Source organism: Neofelis nebulosa, chromosome 8 (genome assembly GCF_028018385.1).
Source record: "Neofelis nebulosa isolate mNeoNeb1 chromosome 8, mNeoNeb1.pri, whole genome shotgun sequence".
Lineage (NCBI taxonomy): Eukaryota > Metazoa > Chordata > Mammalia > Carnivora > Felidae > Neofelis > Neofelis nebulosa.
The window spans coordinates 65911103-65938857 of NC_080789.1; the positions used below are offsets into that span (position 1 = coordinate 65911103).

The following is a 27755-nucleotide window of genomic DNA, read 5'->3' on the forward strand; positions in this document are numbered from 1 at the left end:
ACCGTGGGTCACTGTGGCATTTGTTTTCCCCCAGACAAGTGTCCCCCAGCCCCACCTCTCCCTGGCGCTGCTCCCTCTGTGGTGTTGACAGTAGGCCTGTCAGGTGAGTGTCCCCAGGACTCTGGGCAGGGCTAGTGGGGAGGGAGACAGAGTGTCCTTGGCCCCAGCCTCACTGAACCTCCTTCCAAATTAGCCATTCGTATCAAGAAACCTATCAAGACCAAGTTCCGGCTGCCTGTCTTCAACTGGACAGCACTGAAACCCAACCAGATCAGTGGCACTGTCTTCAGTGAACTTGATGATGAGAAGATCTTGGAGGTAGCAGGGCCTGGAGCCCTCAGGGGTGGGGTTGAGGGCTGGGGACTAGATCATGCTGTTAGCCAGATCTCCTGGCCTTGGAAACACCCTTAGAATCAGGCCTCCGTGAACCAGAGCTGAATGGACACTGGGCGTGCTGCCAGGGGCCCTTTAGTAGAATGAGGTGACCGCATTGTCCCTTCTTGTCCGCTCCTGCCAGGATCTGGACCTGGACAAATTTGAAGAACTGTTCAAGACGAAAGCCCAGGGCCCTGCCCTTGATCTCATCTGCTCTAAGAACAAGACAGCGCAAAAGGCCGCCAGCAAGGTGACCCTGTTGGAAGCCAATCGTGCCAAGAACCTAGCCATCACCCTACGCAAGGCTGGCCGCTCGGCCGAGGAGATCTGCAGGGCCATCCACACGTGAGGCTCCCACTGACCTCGCCCTGGTCCCCAGCCAGTTGGCAATCCAGTTCTCCACCTACTATCCTGGCTTTCCCTGGATTCCAGGGCGTCGACAGAAGTGTCTCCCGTCCTTCAGTCATTCACTGGCTTGGCCAGAACTTAGTATATTTGTGCTGTGTGCCAGGCACCATGTGAGGTGCTGGGCATTCAGCGCAAACCTTCACTCAAGTTGCTGCCAGTCTAGGCAGAACAGTTCAGTAGCGTGGGTGATAACCACCTAGGTGGCAGAGGTACAGGCAGCTTTGGGGGAACAGGGCAGGCCAGGTAGCTGAGCTTGGTGATTCAGGAAGGCTTCCCAGAGGAGGTGAGGAAGTATAGGAAGTCCATTTCAGTGCCTGGAGGGAGAAGCTTGGTGCCCTAGGTACTGAAAATTGACCATGACTTCAGCATAGGAAGGGAGTTGAAGAGACAGGGTAGAGACAGGTGGGCAGAAGTCTTGCAGGCTGAGCCTCATAAGCCACACTCAGGTATTAAGATTTCTCCCTAAGGGTAGAGGGAGGGCGCTGAGGGGTTTTAAACCAGGCCATGGACTGTTCACCTAGGATGTTACTCACGCACTGATAGATGAGGCAATAGGCCCTCTAGGCCTCTGGCTGCATCCTGGTCACCGACCCCACCGGCAGTCTCTCTAGGAGCTGGAGAAAAAAGGGATGATGGGTAATGGGCAAATGCAAGACCTGAACTAAACTCCTTCCTCCTGCACAGGTTTGACCTACAGACCCTACCAGTGGACTTCGTGGAGTGCCTGATGCGCTTCCTGCCCACAGAGGCTGAGGTGAAGCTTCTGCGGCAATACGAGCGGGAGCGGCAGCCCCTGGAGGAGCTGGCGGCCGAGGACCGCTTCATGCTGCTCTTCAGCAAGGTGGAGCGGCTAACCCAGAGGATGGCTGGCATGGCCTTCCTGGGCAACTTCCAAGACAACCTGCAGATGCTCACACCGGTATATCCTCTGGCCCAGTCGGGGTCATCTGCGGCTACCCCTCCACCTGCCAGTCCGTCCCCGCCAGCCCCTCAGACTTTGCCCACCCCCCCCACCCCCGCCCCCCGGCCTAGGCTCACGCAGCTCTTCATCTTCCTTCCAGCAACTCAATGCCATCATTGCAGCCTCTGCCTCTGTCAAGTCCTCACAGAAGCTGAAGCAGATGTTGGAGGTGAGGAGAGGTTGTGGATGCAGGCACCGGTGGGCCTGGGGCCTGGGTGGAGGAAGGAGCCCGCGGGGCATGGCCTGACCTCCTCTCATGCATCTTTTGGATAGATCATACTTGCACTAGGGAACTACATGAACAGCAGCAAGCGAGGAGCTGTGTACGGCTTCAAGCTCCAGAGCCTGGATCTGGTAAGATGGTGGGGACAACCCAGGGCCAGGAAGCCTGAGGAGCCATGGTGCTCAGCCCTCTCTCACCACCCTCTGCCCCCCTCTCTCAGCTGCTGGATACCAAGTCCACTGACAGGAAGATGACACTGCTGCATTTCATCGCATTGACAGTGAAGGAGAAGTACCCAGACCTGGCCAACTTCTGGCATGAGCTACACTTTGTGGAGAAGGCTGCAGCAGGTAAGGGGAGCTTGGCCCAGCGAGCCTGCTCTCGTGTCTAGGCCAGGACAATCCCAGGAAGCTTAGGAGAGGGAACGCTTGGGTCCTTTGTTTCTGGCCTTTGTTATCTCCCTTCTGGCCACTTCAAAGCTTTCCGCTGGGGCCATGGGTAGGGGCCACCCCCAAGGGAGCCTTTCTGCAGGCACCCGCCCAGCCCAGCCCTTCCCATTTGGGTGCCATGGGAGTAGGCAGAGGAAGGCAGAGGTGGCTCTTCATTCCCAGCTCCCTCGTGCTGGCCCTGGAGACTGCATTTTCTCCATTTATAGAAAAACTATAAAGCCCCACAGACATAAGGCAGCTGTCATTTCTGCCCCACTCATGAAAACTGAGGTGGGCTTGAGGCAGCTCCATCTTGGAGACCAGCAGTCTCTCTGGCTTGCTTTCCTGTGCTGCCTTGCTCTTTGGGGTCATGAGCTCATAGCCCCCATTCCTTTTCCTTGCCTGTGAGAGCCCTGGTAGCTGGGTGTGCCCTTCTAACCTGGAAGCAGAGGCAGGAGAACCTGCTTGCTGCAGGGCGTAGGGTGGGGGTCGGGGGGTTGCGTGGACAGAGTTCTGTGTAGCCCTGGGCTGGGAGATGGGCATGTTGGCCCCTGGGTAGGCCTCAGCCCAGGCTCTGGTGACCACAGTGTCCCTGGAGAACGTGCTGCTAGATGTGAAGGAGCTGGGCCGTGGCATGGAGCTGATTCGGCGGGAGTGCAGCATACATGACAACAGTGTCCTTCGGAACTTCCTCAGCACCAACGAAGGCAAACTGGACAAGCTCCAGCGTGATGCCAAGACGGCTGAGGTGGGCAAAAGGTGGAGGCGGGTGGGAGCGGCCAGGGCCGAGGCACTGTGTCCCTCCAGGTGAACTTTGTTCTGGTTCTCGAACCAAAGAACTTTTACCACACAGTTGGGTGTCTGTATGTGGTGGAGAAGAGGCATGGCAGAGGCCGGGGTGCGGGGGCAGACAGCTGCCCCCGGGGACATATTCTAAGGAGCTTTGGGAGCCCTGAGTTCTCTTCCATCCCACAGGGCTGGGGGATGCTGGTTTTCCTCCTTTGGCCCTGAGCACTGCTTTCTGTGAGCCTCCTGTCCCCAGCGGGGAGCCGGGTTTCTCCTCTGCCAGGCTGATCCCTTCTGTCCACCCCTTCCCCAGGAGGCCTACAATGCAGTTGTGCGCTACTTCGGTGAGAGTCCCAAGACCACACCCCCTTCTGTATTCTTCCCGGTATTTGTCCGATTCATTCGTTCTTACAAGGTGAGCGGAAGAAAGGCTTTTAAAAAGGAGTTTGGCTGCAAGAAAACTGGTAGGGGGAGGGAAGGCTGGGATCCAAGTCCTCGGAGTCCTGGGAGGGAGCGATGGAAGCTGGCCACAGGCCTCTCAGCTGTGAACGGGTGGGCAGGGTGGGGGCCCAGGCCCTTCCTGTCATTGTTCAGGGCAGGAAGTGCCCCTCCAGAGGGTGGCCACCTGGGGTTGCTGGCCCCACTGCCACCCATTCTCCACCCTCAGTGTCAGCCCCTCCCCTCACAGCCTGTGTGAGCCTCACCACCACCCCCCCCCAACCCCCCATGGTTCTTAGGAAGCAGAACAAGAGAACGAAGCTAGAAAGAAGCAGGAGGAGGTAATGCGGGAGAAGCAGCTGGCTCAGGAAGCCAAGAAACTGGATGCCAAGGTGGGTGGGACCAAGAGCTGGGGCCTGGAGAGCAGAGCAAAGGATTAGGAGGGGGTGGGGAGAGAGTTTGAGAGGTGGAAAACTGGAGCCCAGAGACCACCCAGAGGGTGTGAGGCTGGAGTCCGAAGGGATGGGGAGAGGGGTTTTGGGAGGGATTCCTAGGCAATGATGAGGAGGGGGCTGCTGTACCCAAATCAAGGGCATCTTCAGACTGCATCTAGGGGCAGGAATCAGCCCCATGGTAGGTTAGTGATGACTCCCTTCCCCTTCAAATGCTTGGCCCTAGACCCCCTCCCAGCGGAACAAGTGGCAACAGCAGGAGCTAATTGCAGAGTTGAGGAGGCGCCAGGCCAAGGAGCATCGGCCTGTTTACGAAGGGAAGGACGGTACCATTGAAGACATCATTACAGGTGGGGCCCTTGTCCTTCCCTTGGGTCTGGCCACTAGGCCCAGCTCCCAAACTCCAACCCTACCCTTTTGGGCCCTCCTCCCATCCCATCCCCATGAGGCCTGACCACTGTGTCTCTTTCCTGGGCCGCAGTGCTGAAGAGTGTCCCTTTCACGGCCCGTACTGCCAAGCGGGGCTCACGCTTCTTCTGCGATGCAGCCCACCATGATGAGTCAAACTGTTAACCCCCAAGGCTGGGGCCCTTGACAGGTACTGGGCACCGCAGCTGTCCCCTCTGCATGCCCACCTCCCAAGACTCCTGCTGGGCCCACAGGCACCTCCTCCCCTGCATGACTTGGAATCATCCTCTGGCAGCCTCGTGGTGATGGGGGCACATACTTCTCTACTTGCATGCCCCATGCTCTGAGAACCATGGCTTATCCCTTGCATGTGCCCTCAGGGAAGTATTCTCTCCCCGACTAATGCTGTCCTGGCTTCTACTAAGACCCAAGGGGCAGGGAGTTTCCAGAGCAGGCAGGACCAGGCCACCACCTCTCATTGCTGAGGCTCCATTCCTGGGCCCTGGTATCCTTTGTGACCTGTGCCTCTCCATCCCCATCATAAAAGCTCTGGCAGTAGCTTCTGCCCAGGGCATATCAGATGTCCCTTGATCTGTTCCCCGATATTTGGTCTACCTGGGGTCTCTCCCCAGCTTCTGGCTATTGTTGAGTCTACTTTGTTTCTACCACTGCCCAGTGGCCTCTAGTCACCCCCACCTGGTCCTCTGAAAATGCAGAGCCCCAGCAGTGTCTCTGACTATCCTCTCTACATTCCTTTAAGCTTCTCCCTCATCGGCCTCATAGCTGGCTCTTCTTTGGCCCTGCCTGTGGGGCTGCTCCTGAAGGGACTGTTCCTACAGACGGCGGGCCTGGCCCAGCCTCCCTGCCTGTTCACAGGCCTTCATTTTCCCCACAGGCCTCCACCGCCAGCCCATTGTCGTTCGCCACCAAGCCAGGAGTGCCGCACCACCCAACGGCCCCCCTCGGGCTCCAGGCCCCCACTAAGGCCCTCTTGGTGGCAGAAGCACTTCAACTCCCAGAGTCCTGCAAGTCCAACCCGTGGACCTGGAGCCCTGGAATTGGCTGAGGGTGCAGCAGAGAGCTATGCTGCTTTCAACCCAGTGTCTACCCCAGCGCTCAGAGCTGCGCGTGCCTAATGTCAGTGTGGGCACTGGGCCTGACACTCCCCTGGTGCCTCTAGTACTGCACTTTGCCCCCAGGGTCTTCTTTTCCTAAAAGGTCACCAATGGTCAGCTCAGGGCTGGGAAAAATCATTTCCAGCCTTAGCCTATACAGGGGCCCGTAGGCCCTCTGTCACTAGGCCAGAGGGACAAAAGGAGAAAGCGACTATTCCTTCTGTTTTTCCCCTTCCATTTTGCAGCTCTGTGGTCAGCTGTGGTCTGGAAGTATCCAGACTTAGGGAGCTCCAGTACCCTTCCAGTCACAGATCATATTTTACCAGGAGCAAGGCCCACCTAAGCCTGGGCCCCACCCAGCTGTGCCCCGGTGATAAGGGTAGAGGAGAGATGCCATGCCACACTTACTGCCCTTGACCCTTTCCACTCTAGGCTGACTCTGTTCTTGTCGAGGTGGGCAGAAGGGTAGAGGTTTTCCCAGCCCCAACCCCAGGATAGCTAGAGAAAGGGTGTGATATCAGCATCCTCACTTCCTTTCCACAGCAAGGGTTTTTTTTTGTTTTGTTTTTTGTTTTTTTTGTTTTGTTTTGTTTTTTTGGCAGGGGACAGGGGACATGGTGGTCTTAGCTATTTTCTCAGTCTCCTGCCAGTTTCTTCTCAGCCCCTGGAGGGGAATACAGGGAGCCACTTCTTTTTGTACATGTACCACCTCCCTTCTCCCGTGTACATAAATCCCAGACCTTCTTTCTCAACAAAGGCTTGAAGCACCAGGCCTGACTCTGTCTCCTTTTTCTGAGTGTGGGGGACTAGGGTGGCCATTTGGCCTGACCTGAACCGTGGAGACAGAAAGGAGGCTGCATGGAGATGCCCCCTGCTTGGGGGAGGTGAGGGCAAAAGCTTGGGGAAGGGGAACCGGGCTGGGTGGGCTCCAACCACACAAAGGGAGGCTGGCCTGTCATGGGACACTAGTGCTCTCTGCTGGCCACACGTGCATCTGCCCAGTACCCAGCCTACCCAGCAATATATGGAAAAGATAAAAGAGCCACTGGCCATGTTATAAATATTATTTAAAAAACAAAAACAAAACAAAACAAAACACACATACACTGGGTCCCGGGGCTGAAGGAAGGAGTGGTAGAGCCCGAGGGCCCGGGCAGGCAGAAGCAGGTACTGGTGCTAGAGGGTAAGGACCCCACCTGTCACCAACCTGTCATTCTTCCCTAGAGGCCCCTTCTCACATTTCTCTACTGGCACCACCCACCCCACATGGCATACCAATCTCTGGTCTGGGGCTGAGGGCAAGGACTGCACTAGTTGCCCGGGAAGTGGAGGACCCTTAAACACCACAAGCAACCTCGGGAGGTGCCAACAATGGTGTGTTGGGGGTGGGGTTACTTGAGGAAGAGTGGACACAGACCAGACTAAGAAAGGAGTCTAGTGCAGATGGTGAGGGTGACCTAGGATCCACAGCCTCACACAGACCCAAGGCAGAGCAGCTCGTCGGGTCACTGGTGGTCATCCAGCTGCTGCAGGAGTGTCCGCCGCCGTCTTTCCAGCTCACCCTCGCTCAGCTCACTTTCCGACGTGTCCCAGCCCGTCTGGTGGAGCAAAGGCACAGCTCACCCACAGCCTCCCCCGAGGGCCACGGAGGTCTGGAGAGAGTGCTGACTGGGTTGGGGTCAGGTGCCTGCCTCTCACCTTCTCCTTCTTGATTCCAAAACCTGGGGAGCGGTTGGGGAGTTCTGCCCGCCGGAGCTCCCTGTCCTTGTCCTGTTCTGGTTCTTTCTCATCACTCTCCTTGCCAGCTTTCTCCTCAGGGTCTGTCTCGCTCTCAGGACTGTTCTGTAAGAGCCCAGAGCCCGCCTGCTCAGTTCCTGTGAAGGACAGCCCGGGAGGCGGCTGAAGAGCTCTCTCAACATGGCAGGGCCCTGGGTTGAAGTCCCTTCTCTACGCACCGACTTGTGTCTTCTCTTCTTAGTTTTCTTTTTTGGTTTCTTGGCTTTCCGAAGGCCATGATCTGGAGACAGAAAATGCCCAGTAAGTCTCACAGGAGGAGGGAGGGCTCATCCCTTTCTCTGCCATAGACCTCATTCTTTAGACAGGGAGCTATCTGAGGAAGTCTCTCAGTCCAGTTTTCCTTCCTTCTCCCAGTTCCTGCCTGGGCAGGGATGGGACATTCTTCCTACTCGGTCCACTCCACCTCCAACCTCAGGGCACTGGCTGGGCTCCTCAGGGGCCTTCTCTCATCTGAGTCAACTCTCCAGCTCTCAACTGCTTACCTGATCCAAGGAGAAGGCGAGAAGATGGGGAACCCCGTCCTCCAAGGGCAGCACCCCCACTTTCAACCGAATCAAGTGAGGAAGAAGGCTCAGAGCCTGACTCCGAGGGGTTCCGCCTTCTCCGTTTGGGGGGTCGGAGAGGCGGCGGGGGCAACTCCTCCTCTTCCGACTCAGAACCCTGGGCAGATCAGCAGATACATGTCAGGGCACAGGTTCTCTGGCCTCCAGAAGCCCTCAAGTCTAGGAACTGGGGACAGAGAGGCGGATCCAGGGCCAAAGGAATTTTCAAATCTCACTCGAGGGGGAGGTGATGTAGGGAAAAAACAAGAAACATGGTTCCTATTTCCGTAAGACAGTCCAGCCTCCCTCCACATCCCTTCGGCCCACCAACTCACTGATGGCGAATGGGAACGCTTTCGATGGTGCTTCTTGCCCTTTCTGCCATGTTTTCGGCCTTTGGTGTGGAGGTGCTGGCATTCAGTCTGGTAGAGGCAGAAGGAGCGGTGAAGGCGGCACCAGGGTTAGCCCCAGGAAGGACCCTGCACCCTAAAATCTGATTTTGCCTCCTCCTCTCAGGCTAGGGCCTCAGGCTTCTCCAGGACACTGTCAGACCTCCCCTGGTTGTTCAGGGAAAGGAAAGCCCCAGGGGAAGGAGGAGGCCACTGGAGTCTCTGTTGAGCTGGACTGGGTGTTCATAAGCCTTGGACAGGGGCAGGGGGCCAGAAGCTCTGCCTCACCTCCAGTACCTGCAGGAACTCCCGGAAGAGCCGGATCCGCTCCGACTCCAGGGTGATCTGCTCAAAGGCTGAGTCGCACACAAAGCGCTCACGGACCTTGAACGGGAGAGCACTGCTGATCAGACCAGCCCCGGCACGGCACGGACACCGCCATGAGCACAGGGCAGGGCTGGGGCAGAGGAAGGAAGGGAGCCGAAGCTGGCCGCGAGCTGTGCTATGACTGGGGTGGGCCCCCAGTGGTGGAGAAGCACCGCTGCCCTCAGGACTGAGGGGGTGGTGTTTGGTGCCAGGCTACAGCCCTGACCTCTTCCCAGGCAGTGCCCAGCTCCAGAGCAGGCACGGCCTGCCTCAGCATGCTTCGGAAGGCAGCTTCCCTGCGCCGCATCCTTCGCGCCTCCTCCTTCTCCCGCTCTCTCTCCCGTGCCTCTGCTTTCTCCAGCAGCTGGGGGCAGAAAGGACGTAGAACTGAGTCACCCAGGAGGGTGGGTGCCCAGGCCCCACTCAAGCACACCATAGGTCGAGGGAAGCTGGGGTCTGAGCTCCTGTTGCCATCCCCTGAACAGGGGGTACGGTCACACGGGGGCAGTGAATGAGAAGGAATGGAACGAGACAAAGGGATGAGTTTGAGAATGGAGCCCTGGCTACAGCCCCGCCCTGCCCAGCCCCTCACACTATTGAAGGTCAGCTTGATGTTGCCTGCGTCCAGCGCAGCAGCCCTCTTGTCAAAGCTTATGACGTGGGCGAAGTCCTCAAAGGCTGTGTTCACCTCCACGCAGAAGCCCCGGTCCTGTGGGCACAGTGGCACATGAAGCAGGGGCCAGCATGGGCCTGAAGCCTGAAGCTGGCCTCCAGGGCTGGCAGAGGGTCAGACTACAGAATGCTCTAGAAGTCCCCCAGCCTCCAGAAGAGACCCGCAGGACTCAGATGCACTTCTGAAACCAAGCTGTCCAAGTCCTCACATCTGATGATTAAGCCTCCCATGCCTACCCTTGGTTTGGATGTCCCAGGGAGCTGGACAGGGGCGGGGGGAGGGGTGGGCGTTGGGTCACATGGGGAGGGGGAACAGGGTGTGTGTGTGCCATGTCTGCTCACTGATGCCTGGGTTTCTCACAATTCTTTGTTCCTTGGGCCTAAGGCCAGGCCCCAGGGGGGGCCCTCCGGCCGCTCAGTAACTTCCTTGCACTCTCAGTCAACACCTGCTGGCCCCATCCTCTGGCTCAGTTCTGGAGTGCTTACTATGTGCCAGGTACCATTCACTTCGCATACGTTATCGCTTTTAATCCTCAGTATCGAAATTTAAGCATAGGTCCTGGCCTCCTAATTTTATGTGGAAGGAGAAACCAAGGTTTAGAGAAACTAGAGCGCTTGTCCACGGTCTCACAGCTAGTATGTGGCTGACAGAGAACTCCACCCCAAGTCCTTCTGACACCAAAGCCCACAGATTAAAGCACCACACCCACACAGACCCCTCAGTCCATGTGGGAAAGAGAGGCCATCGGGTGTGCGTCTCCAGAACACTACTAAAAATACCTTCCCTTCTTGAAGCACCCTGGGCCAGGCTCAAGGCTTCACATCTCTGCCTCCCAACACCTTAATAAAGCAGAAGCTTAGGAAAGTTATCTCACTTGGCCCATGTCAACCTGGTGAAAAGCGGAGCCACTGAAGTTGGAGTTGGCTGGGGCACCAGCCCAGTTCCCTCCCCTTCCTTCCACACCGCACTCACTTGCTCTGGCTTTTGTGTCCATGCACAGCACGCTTTTCTTTTCTCTAAGTTCTTATTTGAATTCCAGTTAGTTCACATGCAGTGTTGTATGCGTTTTCAGGTGTACAATATAGAGAGCATGCTCTTGTTTATTCCGAGAGCACTTCCTCAACCCATGCTCCAGCCCTTCTTAAACACACCAGTCTCTCTCTCAGGGAAATGAAAGCTCCGATCTCACCTCTCCACTGGCTCCTTCCATCAAGCTCATACCTCGCTTAACCGGGAACATCCTGTCCACCCTGCTCTCCCCTTCCTCAAGCTAACAACCTCTGCTTCTTTCTCTTTGACTCAAAATCTTTAAACGCAGCCCGAAAGGAAACGAATACACAGTTATTGGGCCTACTATAAGCAAGACACTTACAAATACTACCACTTCTCACAACTGTGCACAGAAATTATCTCTATTTTGCCGATGAAGAAACTGAGGCTCAGACATTCTATAACTTGCAGAGATCTCAACCAGTAAACAGGCAGGAGTCACCTGACCCTAAGGTCTGTGCCGTATCTACTACTCTACCCTCTTCACAAACACTACTTTCCTAAATGTGCTCATGTCCTCCTCATAGCCAACTCCAAGGGCCCCTTCTCAGTCCTCATTTGACTGATCAGTCCTTGCACCTCTGCTGCTCACTTCAACACTGTCCTCCTGTCTCTGACCTCTTTTAGTGCCTCTCTTGCATGTGGTGTTCCCCTGAGAATAGCATTTAGTCTTTTCAATCTACACCGTCTCTAGCAATCTCAACCCCTACCTCCCTCCTGATTTCAGACCTGTAACTGACCGGATATTTTATAGAAACTTCAAATTAAGCAGATCCCAAGAGGGTTCATTTCCTGTGAGCTACCCCCCCCCCCCACCCCTACTCCCATGGATGTCCCAGGCCCAGATCTTCTGGCTTCCAGCTGTTCCAAGTCCAAGGCTCTTTGCATTATCCTATTGGGTGAGAGGTGCCCTCCCAGTCTGCAGGGCTGGTGGATGGCCATAGAGACTCCTGGGCTCCTCAGCCTTCCATAGGCAGGAGCTCAAAAAGAGGCAACAGAAAGGGGAACTATCTAAAGCAGCTTCTTTCTCAGGAGATGTGGCCAGACAGGACTCAGCGAGGACTGGATTCCTACAGGCCTGTCAGCAAAGACCAGCCACTCCGTGGCTAAAATGTAAGCATCCAATAAAATTTAGCTCTCCTGAGATTAAATATTTATACTTTACATGATAATCCTATTTAAAATACAGTATTTGCTTTATTCCTCCCTGCCCCAGGTTACTTTTGAGACTAATTCCCCAAATGGAATTTCTATTTTCTCCAGCCTCTCTCTGTCCATCCTACTTCTGAGTGACTTTAACCTACTGATTTTAAACTTCCTTTTTTTTTCAACAGCAGAAACAGTTTTTTCAACAAAAATCTTACGTAGAACCCCAATATATAAAAGAGAAGCTGCTGTACTTAGAAACAGTAGGAGCATAAAGTCCCTCCCCTCACTAAGCTCCCCTTCCCTGTCCCAAGGTGCCCCCAAGGAAACTCAGGGGGTCTCAGAAACACAGCTGGAGCACTACAGCTCTCCCTCATCTGTTTTCCCTGTGGAGCTCTAGCTTGTCTCCCACCTAGATTACCTCCGGACTGGTCTCCCTGCCACCTCCTGCACCTCTAACCCCGCCTCCAGAGTCCCATGCTGCTCTAACCTTTCTACCAAAGGGCTCCAACAGCAGGGGAGAGAAGGCTGGGGTGAGCCAGAAGAGGATGGCTCGAGCTCAAGATGTGTTTAAACCACTTGCCACTAGGACTTTCAGTGTCCCAAAGCTTCAAATACTATCTCATCACCATCAATCCCTAAGGACACAAGCACTGAGTCTGAGAGGTACTACTCTACACTCACCCAGTGGCTCTTCCGGGACATCATCTGACCCTGGCTCCCTGTAACTTATAAGATAAAAATCCAAATTTCTTATTTTAGCATTCAAGGCATTTTATACATAGGGCTCTACTTCCAAACTGGGGTGTGTGGTTCCAGAGAAACAGAGGAAGCCACGAGACCATATGATATGTCTTACCTAATGGTAAGTAACTTTAAAACATTAAGTTTATATTAAAGAGAGATATAACGTGGCATTAAGATGCAACACCTGAATCTGTAAAGCAAAACGCCGGATTTCAAAGAAATGTGTGTGCAGTGGGACATTCCTAGCTTTGGTCTCAGACCCTTTTCACCCCAGGTACCAAGTTATTCCCCTTGGTAATTAGGTGTATGTTGGTGGAAAACTCCCCCATTTTTTAGATGAGGAAACTGAGGCCAAGGAAGGTTAAAAGCCTGCTGCAGGTCACACAACTAACAAGTGGTTAAGCTAGACTTGTGCCCCAAGTAGTCTGTCTCCACGGTGCTGCTCCTAACTGCCGGGCATACTGCCTCCCCAGTGCATTTGCATGTTCTTGACTTCCACAGAGAAATATGCTTTCCTTAGGTTTTCTCCTTCTGAAACAAAAGGCTCTCTTATAGTGTCTCTATCACTTCTCTACCTTTGATGGACACAGACATTGAGAACCCTCTCTCCAGTGTCAGACAAGCAATGTGCATGCCCAGCAGTAAATGGCAGCTGAACTCGCTGCCACGCCAGGGAGGTGATAGGGAGTGACGACGATAAGGATGACATGCATGGCGTCCCAGCCTGGTCCACTGAATGCCTTGCAAAACCAGCCAGTGCTGCCAGATAATCCACATTTTGTTTTTTTGAGAGAGAGCGCGTGAGCTGGGGGCCGAGGGGCAGAGGGAGAGAGAATCTTAAGCAGGCTCCACACTCAGTGCACAGCCGATGCAGGGCTCAATCCCACAACCCTAGGATCGTGACCTCGGCCGAAATCAAGAATCGGATGCTTAACTGAGACCCCCAGGTGCCCCAATAATCCATATTTTTAAAAGAACTGAAGACTCAGATTTTTATGTGCAACCTCCCAGTTTTAAAATATTAGCAACAAATTTGAAAGTTTTCTAAAATACTGTACAGGCCAGAAGGAACACATCTGTGAGCTACCAGTTTATGATCAGCTGTGCCATGGCCTAACGTGCCGTGGCCTCTCCACTCCCTTGCCTCTGCTCCTGTAATATCCTATGCCCAGGACCTCCATCCTTCTCCACCTACTTGTTCTTAAAGGTATAGTTCAAATGTCAATTCTTTGGGTTCCTGTCTCTGTAATAGCGCTTGCCCCTCTGTGTAATAGGTGTCATGTCTATCTTCTATGAGATAGGAAGGCCATGAGCTCCTTCTAGATAGAAATTGTACCTTACTTATTTCTGTGTCCTCAATGCACAATAAGGCATCATAGTAGATTAGATATCTGCTGAACTGAGCTGCAATGCTCCTACAAAACAGGACTTATCAGGAAGTCCTGTCCAGAGAGTGTGCCCTGCATCCAGCTTGCATCCACCCACAACCCCAGGCCTCCCTCACCTTAAGAATGTCCTTAATGATCTTCTTCTCATCATGGAATCGTGCCTTCAACTCCTCCACATAGAACTTGAACAAGTCCAGAGGGGTGGAGCCTGCGGGGGAGGGAGGGAGGGGGGCCTGGCGGGCGGCAGCTTCCCAAGGCCTGGGGGTGGGGTCGAGGACAGGACGAGGGAGTGGGGGTGCAGACAGGCTGGCAGGGCAGGAAGCCAGGCTAGAGAAGGGGGAGCCTGGCTGCCTTACCCGGCTGGCCCAGCATGTTGGCAAAGCGGACATCAGTGCTGACCGCTGGGTACAGCTCCATCCAGGTGGACATGGAGTGCAGCTGCCCTGTCTCATGCAGCTCATCCAGGAAGGTCTGAGCAGAGAGAGACCAGTTACAGGGAGAGTGAGACAGGGAGAGAGGCAGAGCCAAAGACGCGAGGAAGAGAGGAGATGGTAGGGAGAGGTAGGAACAATCCAGATTGAGGAAATGCAGGCAAAGGAGGCAGAGATGAGGAGATACAGATGGAGAGGCAGACAGCAATGCAAATGCAGAGAATGTAAATACAGACAGGAATGAACTAAAACTTGAGCAGAAGCTGGGCTAGAAGGCAGAGAAATAGAAACTTGTCTGGAGAATGTTCTTCCTATAGTTTTTGCTTTCAGCTTCCCAAAGTGATACATCTCAGTAACCCGCCACCACCACCGCCACCTCCAAGCTGGGGGACAAGCTAGCTATGCCTATCTGGCTCCCTACCAAAAGGAAATGAACTTGGCTGAGCTGCCAAGCTGTGCCTTTAGGGTGCTCTCTGCTGGCAGTTTCTGGGTGGTGCATACATCTAGTCTCCCTAGAGGAGCAAGGCCCAGAGTTGAGGGGACACAGCAGGAGCAGAACTGCAGGCACAGAGAGGCCTCGTGGAGGTGGGACAGGACGAGACACAGATGAAACAGTGGGCCTAGCTGAGAGGAGGCAGGGCATGGGCAAAGAGGTTATGGTCCAGGGCAGAGCAGAGTTCCAATCTAGTGGGCAACAAAGATACCTGGAAGGCCTCCCGGTTCTTGCGTTGCTGACGCCGCTCCCGAAGGCGGGCCCGCTCCCGCTCCTCCTCCTCCTCCCTCTCCAGAGCTCGGATGTGCTCCTCAAAGCAGATCAGTGCATCTTCCTTGTCCATGTCTAAGTGCAGGGCGGGGGGAGGCTCAGCCTGTACCGCACTAGTGGGACACCCTCACAGACCCCAGCACCCCCAGGGTTCAAGGATGCTGCCTTGGTAGATGCCAGGGTCACCCAGGGTGGTGGGCAAGAGGGCCAGAGGGCTATGTGGGAGAGCTGCTGGAATGGTGGTTCTGGGGGAGGGTTCATTCATGTAGAAGAAAAAAAGTAGCATGTATTCAGCTCTTGTGAATTCAGTTACTGGAAGTAATCATATGAAACCAGTAATCTCAGGATCTGAGGTTTTCTAGAACTGGGAATCAGTCAGACTCTGATGCAAGTTCAGAAGATAAATTTCTGATATTACCAGTGATTACAGGCCAACAACAGCTCACTGTAACACACGTGACCAGTTAAGACCCACAGTGCCATGACAATTTAAGACCATATTCACATGAGTTATAAAAATCATCATCTCCTGGTCTTCTGACACTTATCCTAGAGCTCTTCCTCCAAGGACATACAATGTCTAGGTCAACAGTGGACACCAGAGGGGAGGAGGGAGTGACCCAGCATTCTCCATCTCCAGTCTGGAGAGTGGGGTCCCAGGTCTGTGAGGAAAGGGGAAGGGACAGGCAGGAACGGAGACCCGGGCTTACTCTGCAGCTGGTGGTCCTGAGCAAAGCTGGGGTTATCCATGAGGTACTGCTGGGCCTGGGACCATGTGGTTTGGAAGTTGACACTACTCATCCCATCCAGGATGCTCTTCAGGGCCTGGATGTTGCGGCGCCGGAGCTGCTTGGCCTGTTCCTGGGGAGCCACAGTGTCAGGGTCAGGGTAAGGTAGGATAGGTCGGAGCTACTCAAGTGGGCCTGGACAGAGGAGCATTCGGGGAAGGCAGGTAGCTAGGGAACCTAGGAGGGCCAGACTCCAGACTTCCATGCTCCCAGAAAGGGGAAGGGGCACAGGTTACAGACCAACCCCTCATAGATGCTTTCTTGCCCTCCCATACCCAGGCTATAGGCCCAGACCAGAAACAGGGAGATGTGCAAGTGCCATACCAGCTTCTGAGTAAGGAGCTGGGACCCTGGGACAGTGGAGAAATGAATGGCCAGGGTCCATAAGGATGCAAAGACATGAACAATCTAAAGTGAGACAGACTAATGGATCCAGCCAGTGACTGTTACCTTCTCCTTCTTGGCCAGGAAGAAGAGGACATCATCATAAACCTCTTTTCGATCCCTCTCAGGGACCACAGCCCATACCTCCAGCTCCCCAAAGGTCTGTTCTGCCCGCCTGTGGAGTATATGGCCCATGGGTACGTAAGCAGGGAACAGAGACCCTGGGCCCGCATGTTCTCAGGGTTCCCAGGCCCCACCCCAGCCAGGCCCCCTGACCGGTAGCGGGTGGTAGAGGTCATGCGTTCGTGCTGCTCCAGGAAATGCTGCAAGGTCTGCTTGGCCTCCTTGGCCCTTAGCCGGGCCTCTTCCTTCTCCTCCTTCTCCCGCTGCGCCTTGTAGGCATTGAATGCCTGCTTTTTCTCACTCAGTTTGGGCAAGGCACTGGGGTGGAAGAGGGTGGGAGCGGGATGGGGATAGGGGAGTCAGCCTGAACCACCCTGCACAGCCACCAAGCAGGGTCATGGCAGACAGATCTGAGTGAGGGGTCCATGCATGGGCACAGCAGGCTGCAAGGAGGCAAAATGGGTCTCTGGGATGAGGGGAGGGGTGGGAGGCAGTCAGGGGAAGACTGGGCTCCAAGACACCGCTAACACTGGGCCCTTTTGCTCAAGGTGCAGTCAGGCCTCCACCCTTTCCAGCCCCCTCACCCCAATTAATTCAGTTCCAATCAATTCAATTCAACAAGCATTTATTGAATATCTCATATCAGATACCTTTCCCCTCCTCCTCCAGGAGGCCCTCCAGCTTCTTTTCCCTACACCCTTGCCCTTCTATCGCTCTCCTGACTCAGGCCCCCTTGGGGCCTGAGTATTGAGCTGGGCTTCTCAGGGAGGCCCTAGCCCAGCTGCTCTCACAAACATGGTCTGGAGGGCCTGGCTCCCTCTGCCCAGGCCTACCTGTAACGGGGGTCGGTGACCACCATCTTCATGGCCTGTTCCCACGAGGCGTTGGAGGGGACAGCCTAGAATGGAGCAGGCAGGGGTCACGGGGCCTGCCCACCTCCAGCCCCCTCCAGGCCTACCCTGGGAGCCCCACCCCCGCACCTTGTCCCTCAGCAGCTCCTTGAAGGCCTGCTTTGCTTTCTCCCGGTTGCTCCAACTGAGGCCAGACCTCTCTGGTTCTGGCTTTGATTCCTCTTCCTCCTGCTGCGGTGGCTGATGCTGTCCAGCAGCACTGGGGGGCAAAGGGGACTTAGCCACAGCCATCTCCCAGTCCCCACAGTTTCAGTGCCCTATGCAATCAGCAGCATACCACCCTCTCCTGGCTCCCCAGAGCAGCCCTTTTCTGCCCTTCAGAGGCCAAGCCCAGATCTTCACACCCTTCCCAAGAGACCTGGCAGAGTTCAAGGGTTGAACTAGGTTGGGAGCTCGAGGCCAGTATCTGGAATGTCTCAGGGGGCAGCCCTCACCTGCTGGGGCCCTCCTCCGGCTGCTGCAGAAACCCTTGCTCCACAGGCTGGGCAGCCTCTGACATATCGCAATCTTCACTGCCACCTGGCTCAGGCTCTAGAAGGCCCAGAGGCATAGGGGTGGGGCCGGGCGGCACAGGTGGGGGCTCAGGCTGGGGCTGAGGTGGCTGCGGCTGCTGCTTCCTACAGATGAGCCAGAAGGGCAGTGTCCACAAGTAGAGCAGAGACAGGGAGAGTCGGACCAGCTGGTCTCTATCCTGCGAAGGACTGGGGCCAGAGCAGACCACTCCACAAGGAGACTGACAGCTGGCTCTTCCACGGAGCAGGGACCATGGAGAGAGGGTTCACTCCCACCCCTCGGATGGCCCCCAAATTTGGATGGATAGGTGGGCAAGTCACTCACCCTGCAGCCTCTTGTTTGACTAGAGCTGCAATGGGAAAAGATAACGTGGTCACAGGGTGGCAAGTGCCACCCCCCAGAACCACAGCCCAGGCCCACCCCCTCCTCACCCTCCAGGTCATCCAGATCCTTGGGCCGGGTCCAGCGAGACTCCTTACTCTGGTTGTTATAGTAGTAAGGTTTGCCCGTGTCTGACTTGTACTCTTTCCAGGGACACTGAGACAGCAGCAACTGCAAGAGGATGGGCAGAGGACATCAGTGGACTGGGCATGCCCTCTAGCCACAATTGGGGGAGCTAAGGGGATCCAGTGAATAGAGGACGTAGGAGTTTTTAGTTACCACCTGGCCTGGCACAACATGGGGGAAGGTAGATTTCCTGAGATCCTAGGGAGGTTGGGGGGTGGTTAGAGATCTTGGGATCAGAGGAACCATGTGCATGGTTAAAGACTCAGGGGAAGCCAAGAACTTGGAGGGGTCAGGGAAGCTGAAAGGAAGGGCCAGAAAGCCCCGCTCAGGACCTCTGCCTTGGACTTGAGCACGCTGGGCTTCTCCCACACGGACTGCTTGTCGTCAGCATTGTAGTAGTAGATGCGCCCATCAGGGGCCACATGCTCACTCCACAGGGCCCTCTGGGGGGGGGGGGGGGGGCACAGAATGGTGGTCAAGGCTCCTTTCCCAAAGCTCCTCCTCCTCACCCCAAAGATTTAACCATCAGCCCCCCAACTTTCAGCCTTTCAACCCGGAGACCCCTGAGCTAGAAGAACTCACCGGAGGGCCTGTCCCAGCCACAGCAGCTAGAAAAGAAGCCAAAGGAAACATTAAGTCCTTGCTCCAATCCCCATCTTATCCCACCTATTCCTCCCTTACTCCATCCCCAATAAATATCCCCTGGTCCCATCAACATCCCAGGCCCCCTGGCATCCCAACAGGCATGATCCAGGGTGGGCTCTAGTCCATGTTCCCCTCTCCCCTGTACCCCCCAACCTCCGAGCCTGGGGTGAGCAGACCCCCAGAAGACTCACAGCTGGCTGTGTCCGCACCCGGAGCCGTCTGCCGAAGAAAGAGGAGGGGGAAGGGTTGGGGCCAAGCCCAGTGGCCCCCAGGACCCAGGCCATGGGGGATGAAGAAGCAGGCCAGGCCAGGATCCATGTGTCCTGCTCCCAGGGACCTCTGCTCCCTAATAGGCATTCCCCCACCCTCTGGGGCCGTGGCTCTAGGACCCTAAGGGGAACTGCATAGCAGCTCTGTTGTCTTCCTCAGGTGACAGTATTTTGTTGAGTCAACCTCTGAGACCCCTCTTCCATAGTGGATGCCAAATGCCACATCCTACCCAGACTCTACTATACTGAGCAATGGCACAAGAAGGTACGGTGAGATCCCCAGGTGCCGTTTCTTCCTTCAGAGACAAAGAAGATGTGAAGAGGGGACTGTATTCGAGTGTCCACAGTGCTAGCTCTGCGACAGTAGTGTCAGCCATGAATGTGTTCCTTAAGGAAGCTGGGCACGGCGAGAAGTAACAAGAGAGAATGTACATGCCGCTGGGGATGAGCGAGAAACTAGAAGAGCAGAGTACATGGCTGGAGAGGAGGACTTGAGTGTGGGGAGTGCTGCCAGGACCAGGGTGGATCCGATGAGAAGAGGGAAAGAATGGAGGCCATATCCCTGTACTTCAAATCAGACCCACAGGGCTGCAGTGCAGAGCCTGCTTCCTGCTGGTCCCCAGTGCTTACCGCTGCGGTGACAGGCACCGCTGGCATCAGCATTCCTGGCATCATGGGAGGTACCATTCCTGGTATCTAGGGATACAAAGAAGACAAAAACCAGCTACCAAGGTGAGGGCAGGCACAGGCTAGGCAGGCTCCTGAGAGATCCCATTTGGGGCCATGACCTTCACACGGGCACTCCCTCAGACAATCCCCGGCTTCTGGGCTCTCGGCCTAGCTGAGGAGTGTTCTCCAGTCATTCAGCAGACAAATCCTCATGGGCCTAGCCAAAGCTCCCTCTCTTTTCCCCTTACTTTCTGAAGTCCAGATGCCCACTCTAACCCCTACCCCCAGCTAGGCTCACAGGTTTTCTGAGGCACTGGTGAGGAGAGAGGATTGATTACCTGTGTGAGTGGTGGTGGCGCCCCCATTGGTGGAAGCATTGGGGGCATGATGCCAGGTGGCATTGGGGGGATGGCTGGCGGTCTCTGACTCATGGGAGGTAGTCCCATCGGAGGAAAGGGTGGGGGGATTCCTGGAGGGGGCATCTGAAAATGAGGAAAGGAATGGATACTGAGCAGAGAAGGCACTGCCTTGACCTATCAGGGAATATCGACTTGTCTCCCACCCTTCTTGACCCTCCACCCCAGCTCTGAGGCAATTTCAAGGCTTTAGTTTGAGAAGCACAAAGCATGAAACTGCCTGCTCCTCACCACTGAGAAAGACTGATAACTGGGGGGGAGGGGGAGAGGGTCTTCTGGGTCTAACAAGCAAGCACACAACTTCTTCAGAGGTAGGGAAGGGAGAGGGAAAAGGGAAGTGTAACTGCCGCCAGACCGTGGCTGGAAGGCTCCACCTCCTCGCCCAAAGAGGCCTCTCAGAGTAAGGGCCACAAGGCAGGACTCCAGGTATCCAAATCTCCCAGTCCCCTGCCTCCCATCCCTTTTTCTCCAACTCTGTGTCCACCAGCCGCTATTTCAGTCTGCCTTCTGTGGCGTATTGAAAGAACAGAGATAAGGAGTAGTGAAAGAGAAAGGCAGCCCTGCCACGCCCTCACACTAACAGGGTCTTTTCCCTTCCACTTCTCCTACCCCAGCCCCACTGCATCCCAAGGACAAAAAGACAAAGGGGGAGCTGTCAGCTTTATGGACTGGATGCTTAACAGCAGCTCATCCCACCCCAATGCCCAAGCAACACCACCCCTTTACCAAGGGCAGCAGAGGGGACATTACACAAAACCGTGCTGGCGAGGCAGCAGCGCTAGGGACTGGGGAGCTGGGGGTTGCAGGCTGGAAAAGCCAAGCCCAGGGAAAGACATGAAACTTACGAAGGGTGGTGGCATCATGGGGGGCCCCGGTGGGAAGGGGGCAGGCGCTGCTGGGGGCCGGGGACCAGAATCGGGAACCGACTGTTGAGGGAGAGAAAAGTCATAGGACCCAGGATGGGCAAAGAGATGGGCTTTTGCAGAAGGGAAGCAGAGCGGTGAGGATGAAAAAGGAGCACAAAGTTCAGAGAAAGGGTCTCCTGGCCCAGTTTCCTGCCCATGCCCAGCTCTGAGCCCTGGCTAGGTCTACTCTCTTCCACCAGCCAAGAGCCAGCGGGCCATGCCCCTTCAATAGTCATCTTTAGGGGCACCTGGGTGGCTCAGTCAGTTAAGCATCCGACTTCAGCTCAGGTCATGATCTCACAGCTCGTGAGTTCAAGCCCCGCATCAGACTCTGTGCTGACAGCTCAGAGCCTGGAGCCGGCTTCAGGTTCTGTGTCTCCCTCTCTCTCTGCCCCTCCCCTGCTCATGCTCTGTCTCTCAAAAATAAATAAACGTTAAAAAAAAACTTTTAAAAGAAGTCATCTTTATTTTGCCAAAGCCACAGAAAAGATGGAGGCAGCTGTACCGCAGGCACAGACTAGCTCTTCCCAAGGCTTTTCATCCATTCTCCCGTCTGTGGGCAAAGGCTGAGCCTCCCTCAAACCTTCAGCAGAGGCCTCTCATTCCCAAAGTATCCCGGGAGGAAGTGACCTCTTTTCCCATTCCCCTACCTGAATTCACCCAGTTAGATTCAAACCCAAAGCCCTGTGAACAGTCACTATGCCTTCATAAGCACTAGCCTCCTCTCTTCACTGCCAGCCTCCCACAACTGGCCTCATCCTTAGTCACTCGCTCACTCTGAGACCTCCCACTCCCAATCACCCCCTCCTCTTTAGCTCTACTCCCCCTCCCCTATAGATCCCAAACCCATCTCCCTGTGGCTGATACTCTGAACAGCCTAGGTCTCCCTGTCCTACACCTACCGGCTGCCACATCCCATCCTTCAGTGGTTGGCTTAAATATCACTTGCTCTAAAAAGACTTCCTGACTATTTAAAGCAGATCCCTTCCAATTTATTCTGATTCCCTTCTAAGTTTCTTGGTGCATATAACAGTTTTGTAATTATTATTATTATCCCCTTACTAAAGTATAATAACATTCCATGAGAACAGGGATCATGTCTGACTTGTTGAAAGCTGGACTCCTCATACCTGATAGTGTCTGGCACATAATGGGTACTCAATAAATATTGAATGAATGTAAGAACAAATGAAGGAACAAACACCCCTAATTCTAAAAATTCATTCTGTAAATATAGCCCCACGTGGCCAAAATTACGTATGTATGTTTCCATTCCATATTATTCGTAAAAACAGACTGGAATCAGCCCAAATATCCATCACTAGGTAACTATGAAATTATACGCAAACACACAATGGAATACTATATAGTCATAAAAAATGAAGATGCTCATTGTCTTGATAGGAGCAATCTCTAAATACGTTAATAAGTGGGAAAAAAAAGCAAAGTACAGCAAAGTTGGATCATTTGTATGAAAACTGGAGAGAAAAGATGACATACAAGAAATCAGTAGAAGGGGGACAGAAGTGGGAAGGGAAATTTCTCACTGTATATATACCCTTTGTAACCATGTAATTATACCCCCTATTCAAATATATATATATATATATATATATATATATATATATATATATATATATATATATATATATATATTCCCCCCCCCCCCCCAAGCGAACTGAGGCTTGGAGATGCAGCCAACAGCCCTGCCCTTCCTCCTTTTTGCTTGAAGGTTAGAAGGTGTCAGGAGGAAGGAGTTCTATGGAAAGGTGGTAGCTGGCTGAAGAGGAGACACCTCACTGCTGCCCAATTTCCCTACTTACCCAATGACCCCTATGCCAAGAAGGCTCAGCATTTAAAGATGCTTTTTAATCTCTACCTCTAGCAATATCTGTCCTTCCTTTTTCCACTCATCTTGTCCTAAGGAGAGAAGGGCATAAGCCAAACTATTCCAACTTGAATCACCTCTTTCAGTGTTCACCTACTCTGGCCCTGTACTCAGACCTGCTCCTGCTCGCAACTGTCCTTAGCGTGAAAAATCAGAAACTAATCAATATGGGAGGAAATCCATTTCTCTGTGCCACACTTGCCCTGGGAGGTCTGACCTCCCAGACGCTGCATAACCATCTTTGGGCCCTCCTAGGCTCGAGTTGCCCATCTGAGCTTGGCACCACCAACCATACAGTTGTCTAAGATAGAAACCAGTGAGTCATTCTCCACACCTCCCTCTTCCTTGTCACTATGTCATGGAGTCCTGCTAATTGTGCCTCATACACATTTCTTGAATCCATCCACTTCTCTCCATTTCCTCCTCCACCCTACCACCCCTTTTTTTCATCCAACCTCCTGTAGTAGTCTCCTCACATCCGCTCCAATCAGCAGCCATAACAAGCTCATCAAAATGCACCTCAGACCATGCTACTCCCTGCTTAAAATTCTTTGACGGCTCTCACTGTTCTCAGGGTGGAGACCAAAACCCCTACCCAAGGCCTGGAAGGCTGTGGGAGGTTTGCTGTGCCAGCCTCATCCACGCTGAGCTCCTGGGTTTGTGCTCCATCTGGCCATCCTCACCTCCTCTCAGTTCTCCCATGTCAGGCATGCATCTTTGCCAGGCACAACTTCCTGCCAACCCCATACACCTAGCCTACAGGTCTCACATCTGTCAATCACCACCTCCTCAGGAAAGGCTCCCTCCCAACCCAGTGGACCAGGCTAGTCAGAGCCCTCTTTTACATGTTCATGTACCATGTACCCTCCCCCTTTAGCAATTACCCACTGGAATTTTACAGTTTTTTGCACAATGCTGATTGTAGGATTATTTTAGGTGGCACTAATAAAATCCAAATGCTGACACTTAAATTATGATACTTCATCGATTTTAAGAAGTTATCTGTGGGGTGCCTGGGTGCCTCAGTCAGTTAAGGGTCCGACTCTTGATTTTGGCTCAGGTCATGATCTCATGGCAGGAGATCAAGCCCCATGTTGGATTCGGCACTGGGTGTGGAGCCCGCTTAAGGTTAAGACTCTCTCTCTCTCCCTCTCACTTTCTCTTTGCCCCTCCCATATGCAGGCACACACGTAGTCTCTCAAAAAAAAAAAAAAATTAATAAAAAAGATGTATTTTGACAAGAAATGTTAAAATGTGAGTCTTAGAATCAATGAAATTATCTGCTGCCTCCACTAGACCTTAAACTTTAAGGGGCAGGGACTTTGCCTGTTTTTGCTCACTCTGATATCCTATCCCCACTGTATTTTCCTCACTGTCCCTGGCTGGCACACAGTAGGTGTTTATGTTTGCTGACTTAATGACTGAATGGTCTTGGCAGGTCCCACAAAACACAGCCACTGGTAAGGCATGGTAGTTACTCAGGAACACAGAATGGCAGATCTGGAGGGTCTTCTGGCAACCACCCAAGGTAGTCTCCTTTCTCAGATGAGAACACTAAGGGGAATTATCAGTCCCATACCCCGCCTGTCAGGGACAGAGCCAGGACTGGATCCAACCTGCCTTCCAGTCCTATCTTCCGGGCACAGCCCTTGCCACAGGAAACAGGTCTGGTTTTTTCACTCTAGCATATTCCCCACTCCCCCTGTGGTTAAATCAGCAAGGATCCAACGTTTCCTTGAGGACTAGTGACGACTCCCTATTGCTCACCCCACAGAATCCTACCTAACATTCAAAGCCTTTCAACAACGCTCTTCCACTCTTCTTGGTTCAGCCTGACTCCATGGCTGCCCTCCTCTCTGCACAGCAATTGTTAGGTTACGCCATGTGTTCCTCTTATTCCACGGTCTCTGTTCAAGATGATCCAATCTTCACCCCCTTCAGATTACCTTTACGATTATCCTCCACACATATACACACTCCTACCTACTTGCGTCCCCTCAGGATAAATGCTGCACTACTTGGCACCAATGACCTGCTACTCTGTGGACATTTGCTGGGTGTTTCCCACGGGACTGCCCATCTCCCTATTCAGGAGATTTCTCTATATTCAGGGATTATGTTTTCTCCTTTTAAGCCTCCTCTTGAGTGTCTAGTCAGGGCCCTGCATACAAAGTACTGTGATCAAATGCAGGCTCATCCTTCACCTTATTAGATTTTTGCATACTGGAATATCCTAAACAGGCAAATGTGTGCATGTGTGTGCATATGCTCAGGTACATTTGTATAAATTCTCTGGGTAAAGGCAGCCTGTGATGAGAGGGACAAAGGCTGGCAGAGGCTGTCTATATGGCTGGGGAAAGGGAACTGGAATCAAATACTAGCATGGGAAAATCTAAATAATAGAAAAATGAACAGTATATGACCATCTTTAACTTGGTATATGTGCTGCCGAAGCGAGCACTGACCATCTTTAACTTGGAATGGAGACCCCTGGCCAGGATCCAGATGCTGGACTGTTTTGGACAGTTCCCGCAGAGGACAGAGCAATGGAATGAACATAAATTACCATGGAAATTCCAAAGCCCTCCCTTTCTTCAGCTTCCCCTGTGCAATGTGTACACTTTCTTTCCTGAAACACCCCTGCCCCTATCTCACTCAGTGCCTGTACAACTTTGGGTCTTATTACACTTTGGGGTGAGACTCTGAAGTAACTCGTGTGAGAGAGGGATATAGGAAATGGGGCTAAAAGAGATCGAGATCCTGTGTCTTCCTGGAACAAAAACAGATGTGTGGGCTGGAGAGATATGATGAAGAGACAATTGATCATCTGATCATCATATGTTCACCTGGGCCAGTGGAATCACCCCCCCCCCCCCAAGGTGCAATCAATTCTCAGACTTCACATCTAAGGGGCATCTCAGAACTAAAGATTCAGAAGAAAGAATAAAAAGAGAAAAGAGCAAGAATGGAGAGACAGAAGGAAGAGCATGGAAAGAGGGATTAATATCATCTAACAACTAATATTTATTGAGTGCTTATTACGAGCCAGATACCATGCCAAATACTCATTTAATCCTTGCAACCATATAAGAGGTTATTATTATCCCCATTTTATAAATAAAGAAACTGAGGTTCAGAGAGATTAAGTAACTTGACCGAGGTTCTAAGAGATTAAGTGGCAGAGGCAGGTTTGGAATCCAAGCAGTCTGACCCCAAAGCCTGCGCTTTCAACTGCTCCACTGAGCTGCCTCCCAGCAAGGATGGTGGTGCCACAGCTATTTCTTACAAACGGATTCTCCTGTTTTCTTTTCACCCCAGTTCACACACAATCCTGAAGGTTGGCCTGGTCTGACTCACTCCCTAACGGGATATGTGTTGGAAAACGAAAGCTGGAAGGCACACCTCTCAGAAAGGGTAGCTATCATCAAAAAGAAAAATGCCATGGAGGCTGAGACCAGCTGACTACCCCGCAGTCTACCTGCCTCAGCTGCCCCAAACAGCACGGGCCCCTCCCTGTTTTCAAGACCATCCTAGCCCCCCCTCCTCTATACCAGCCTTAGCATTCCTTCTCCCCAAAGAGACTGGCTGTCTCACTAGAAAACACCTTCCACTGCTTCTCTCTGATCTGCCATCCCCTCAGGATGAAGACCTCATTCTGGTCTTCATTTTCTTGGGTTAGGTCTCAACCTCCTCTGTGACTTCCAGAGTTCTTCCGTCCCTCCAATAGGATTCCAGAGGCGCTGCCTAGCCTGCTCCAGCCCTGCACGCTTTGTGCCTACCATCCCCCCACATCCCAGGGGATTTTCTGCAGCCCCAGCTGAAGGCCTCGCCTCCATCTTCAGCCTTCTTTCCCTTGCTTCCCCACATCCTAGAACCCGTTCTCCTGAACTCTTTCCTCAAGAACCACCCCATTTTGAAGCTGGAAAAGATCTGGGGTATCATTCTCATGCATTTTCCTTGTTTCTTTTTTAAAAACCGATGGGAAATCTGAGGCCCAAAGAAAGGTAGTGACTTGCCCAAGGTCACACAGAGTTGTTACACAGTTTGTTGATGGCAGAGTCAGGGTTGGGACCAAGGGTCCTCTGCTTTCTCGTTTCTTGGACTATCCAGCACTGGATGGGGGCGGAAGCCTCTCTTTCCTCAGGAGACAATGCCCCCTCCTCACCTCAGGAGACAATGAGGGGGAAACGAAAGAGAGGGGGGTCTCCAAGTGGTCTTACGGGGTATCCTGGCCTCCAGAGGAAACAAGCACTGGGTCTGGGGAGGGGCGTGTTGCACGCCAAATATCCCAGGAGGGGAAAGTGTGGCCCCAGCTTTCCCCTTATTCCTCGGTTCCCACATTCCCACCCCCTCTCTCACCTTTCTCCAGAAACCCACCCTTCACTTCTTCCCTTCCCCCTCCTCACCCAGTACCGCAACTCACGTTTCACTCAACCCCCCTCTCCCCTCACCCCGCCATCCTCCATCATGGCCTCCCCGCCCCTTCTCCCCCAAATCCCTACTCCCCTCCCCCTCCCGGGCTCCCTTTCCTAACCCCTCATGCCCCTCGCCCTCCCCCGGGGTCCCGGGTACCCCCGGCTGCCTCCCCGCCCCCCCGGCCCTGGCCCGAGCCGCCGGGGGCGCTGTGGGACCGCCCCGGGCCCCCCTCCACCCCCGCGCGGGGACGTTACCATGCCAGAGCCTCCGAGCAGCTGGGCCGGCTCGGCCCACCCGCCAGTAAAAGCCGCTCTGATTGGTCGGGCCGCAGCCGGGAAGGCGGGGCCAATGGGGGGTCGCACCCCTTGGTGGCCGGGGCTCCGGTCGCGCCCGCGGACCAGCCGGCCCTGCACCGGCCCGGAGCGCCCGGCCCGG

General features: G+C 53.8%; 2 protein-coding genes across 19 annotated transcripts in view; one reads left to right on the forward strand and one right to left on the reverse strand.

The window, feature by feature from the left end:
• FMNL3 (formin like 3) overlaps positions 1–6364 on the forward strand; it is a 54123-nt gene extending 47759 nt beyond the window's left edge. For 5 of the 8 annotated variants that reach the window (XM_058742864.1, XM_058742860.1, XM_058742861.1 and 2 more), the window contains 13 exons: positions 35–103; positions 194–318; positions 518–720; positions 1468–1702; positions 1845–1913; positions 2018–2098; positions 2188–2317; positions 2983–3143; positions 3495–3596; positions 3919–4011; positions 4298–4421; positions 4553–4669; positions 5375–6364. In XM_058742864.1, the coding sequence (XP_058598847.1) occupies positions 35–103; positions 194–318; positions 518–720; positions 1468–1702; positions 1845–1913; positions 2018–2098; positions 2188–2317; positions 2983–3143; positions 3495–3596; positions 3919–4011; positions 4298–4421; positions 4553–4644 (1484 nt within the window). In that variant the 3' untranslated portion in view covers positions 4645–4669; positions 5375–6364. The remainder of the gene's footprint in view (positions 1–34; positions 104–193; positions 319–517; positions 721–1467; positions 1703–1844; positions 1914–2017; positions 2099–2187; positions 2318–2982; positions 3144–3494; positions 3597–3918; positions 4012–4297; positions 4422–4552; positions 4670–5374) is intronic. The other 3 variants (XM_058742865.1, XM_058742866.1, XM_058742862.1) reach the window with 1 other exon arrangement.
• A 279-nt stretch (positions 6365–6643) lies between these two features.
• Positions 6644–27684, reverse strand: PRPF40B (pre-mRNA processing factor 40 homolog B). Of its 11 annotated transcripts, none has more exons than XM_058742880.1 (26): positions 27575–27684; positions 20957–21037; positions 20034–20177; positions 19657–19722; positions 18949–18976; positions 18695–18720; positions 18445–18555; positions 18085–18157; positions 17930–17954; positions 17527–17709; positions 17162–17291; positions 17015–17079; positions 16335–16499; positions 16125–16233; positions 15597–15747; positions 14828–14961; positions 14049–14163; positions 13809–13900; positions 9281–9397; positions 8915–9052; positions 8611–8706; positions 8269–8355; positions 7874–8051; positions 7550–7611; positions 7293–7436; positions 6644–7192 (listed from the first exon to the last, which is right to left on the reverse strand). In XM_058742880.1, exons 1-26 carry the CDS (start codon positions 27575–27577, stop codon positions 7100–7102), a joined length of 2616 nt encoding a protein of 871 aa, XP_058598863.1. In that variant the 5' UTR covers positions 27578–27684; the 3' UTR covers positions 6644–7099. The 11 variants fall into 11 exon arrangements, with proteins under 11 accessions (XP_058598863.1, XP_058598858.1, XP_058598861.1 ...); XM_058742875.1 differs by having other exon boundaries at positions 17527–17793; XM_058742878.1 differs by having other exon boundaries at positions 18037–18157.
• Between the last annotated feature and the right edge of the window lie 71 nt (positions 27685–27755).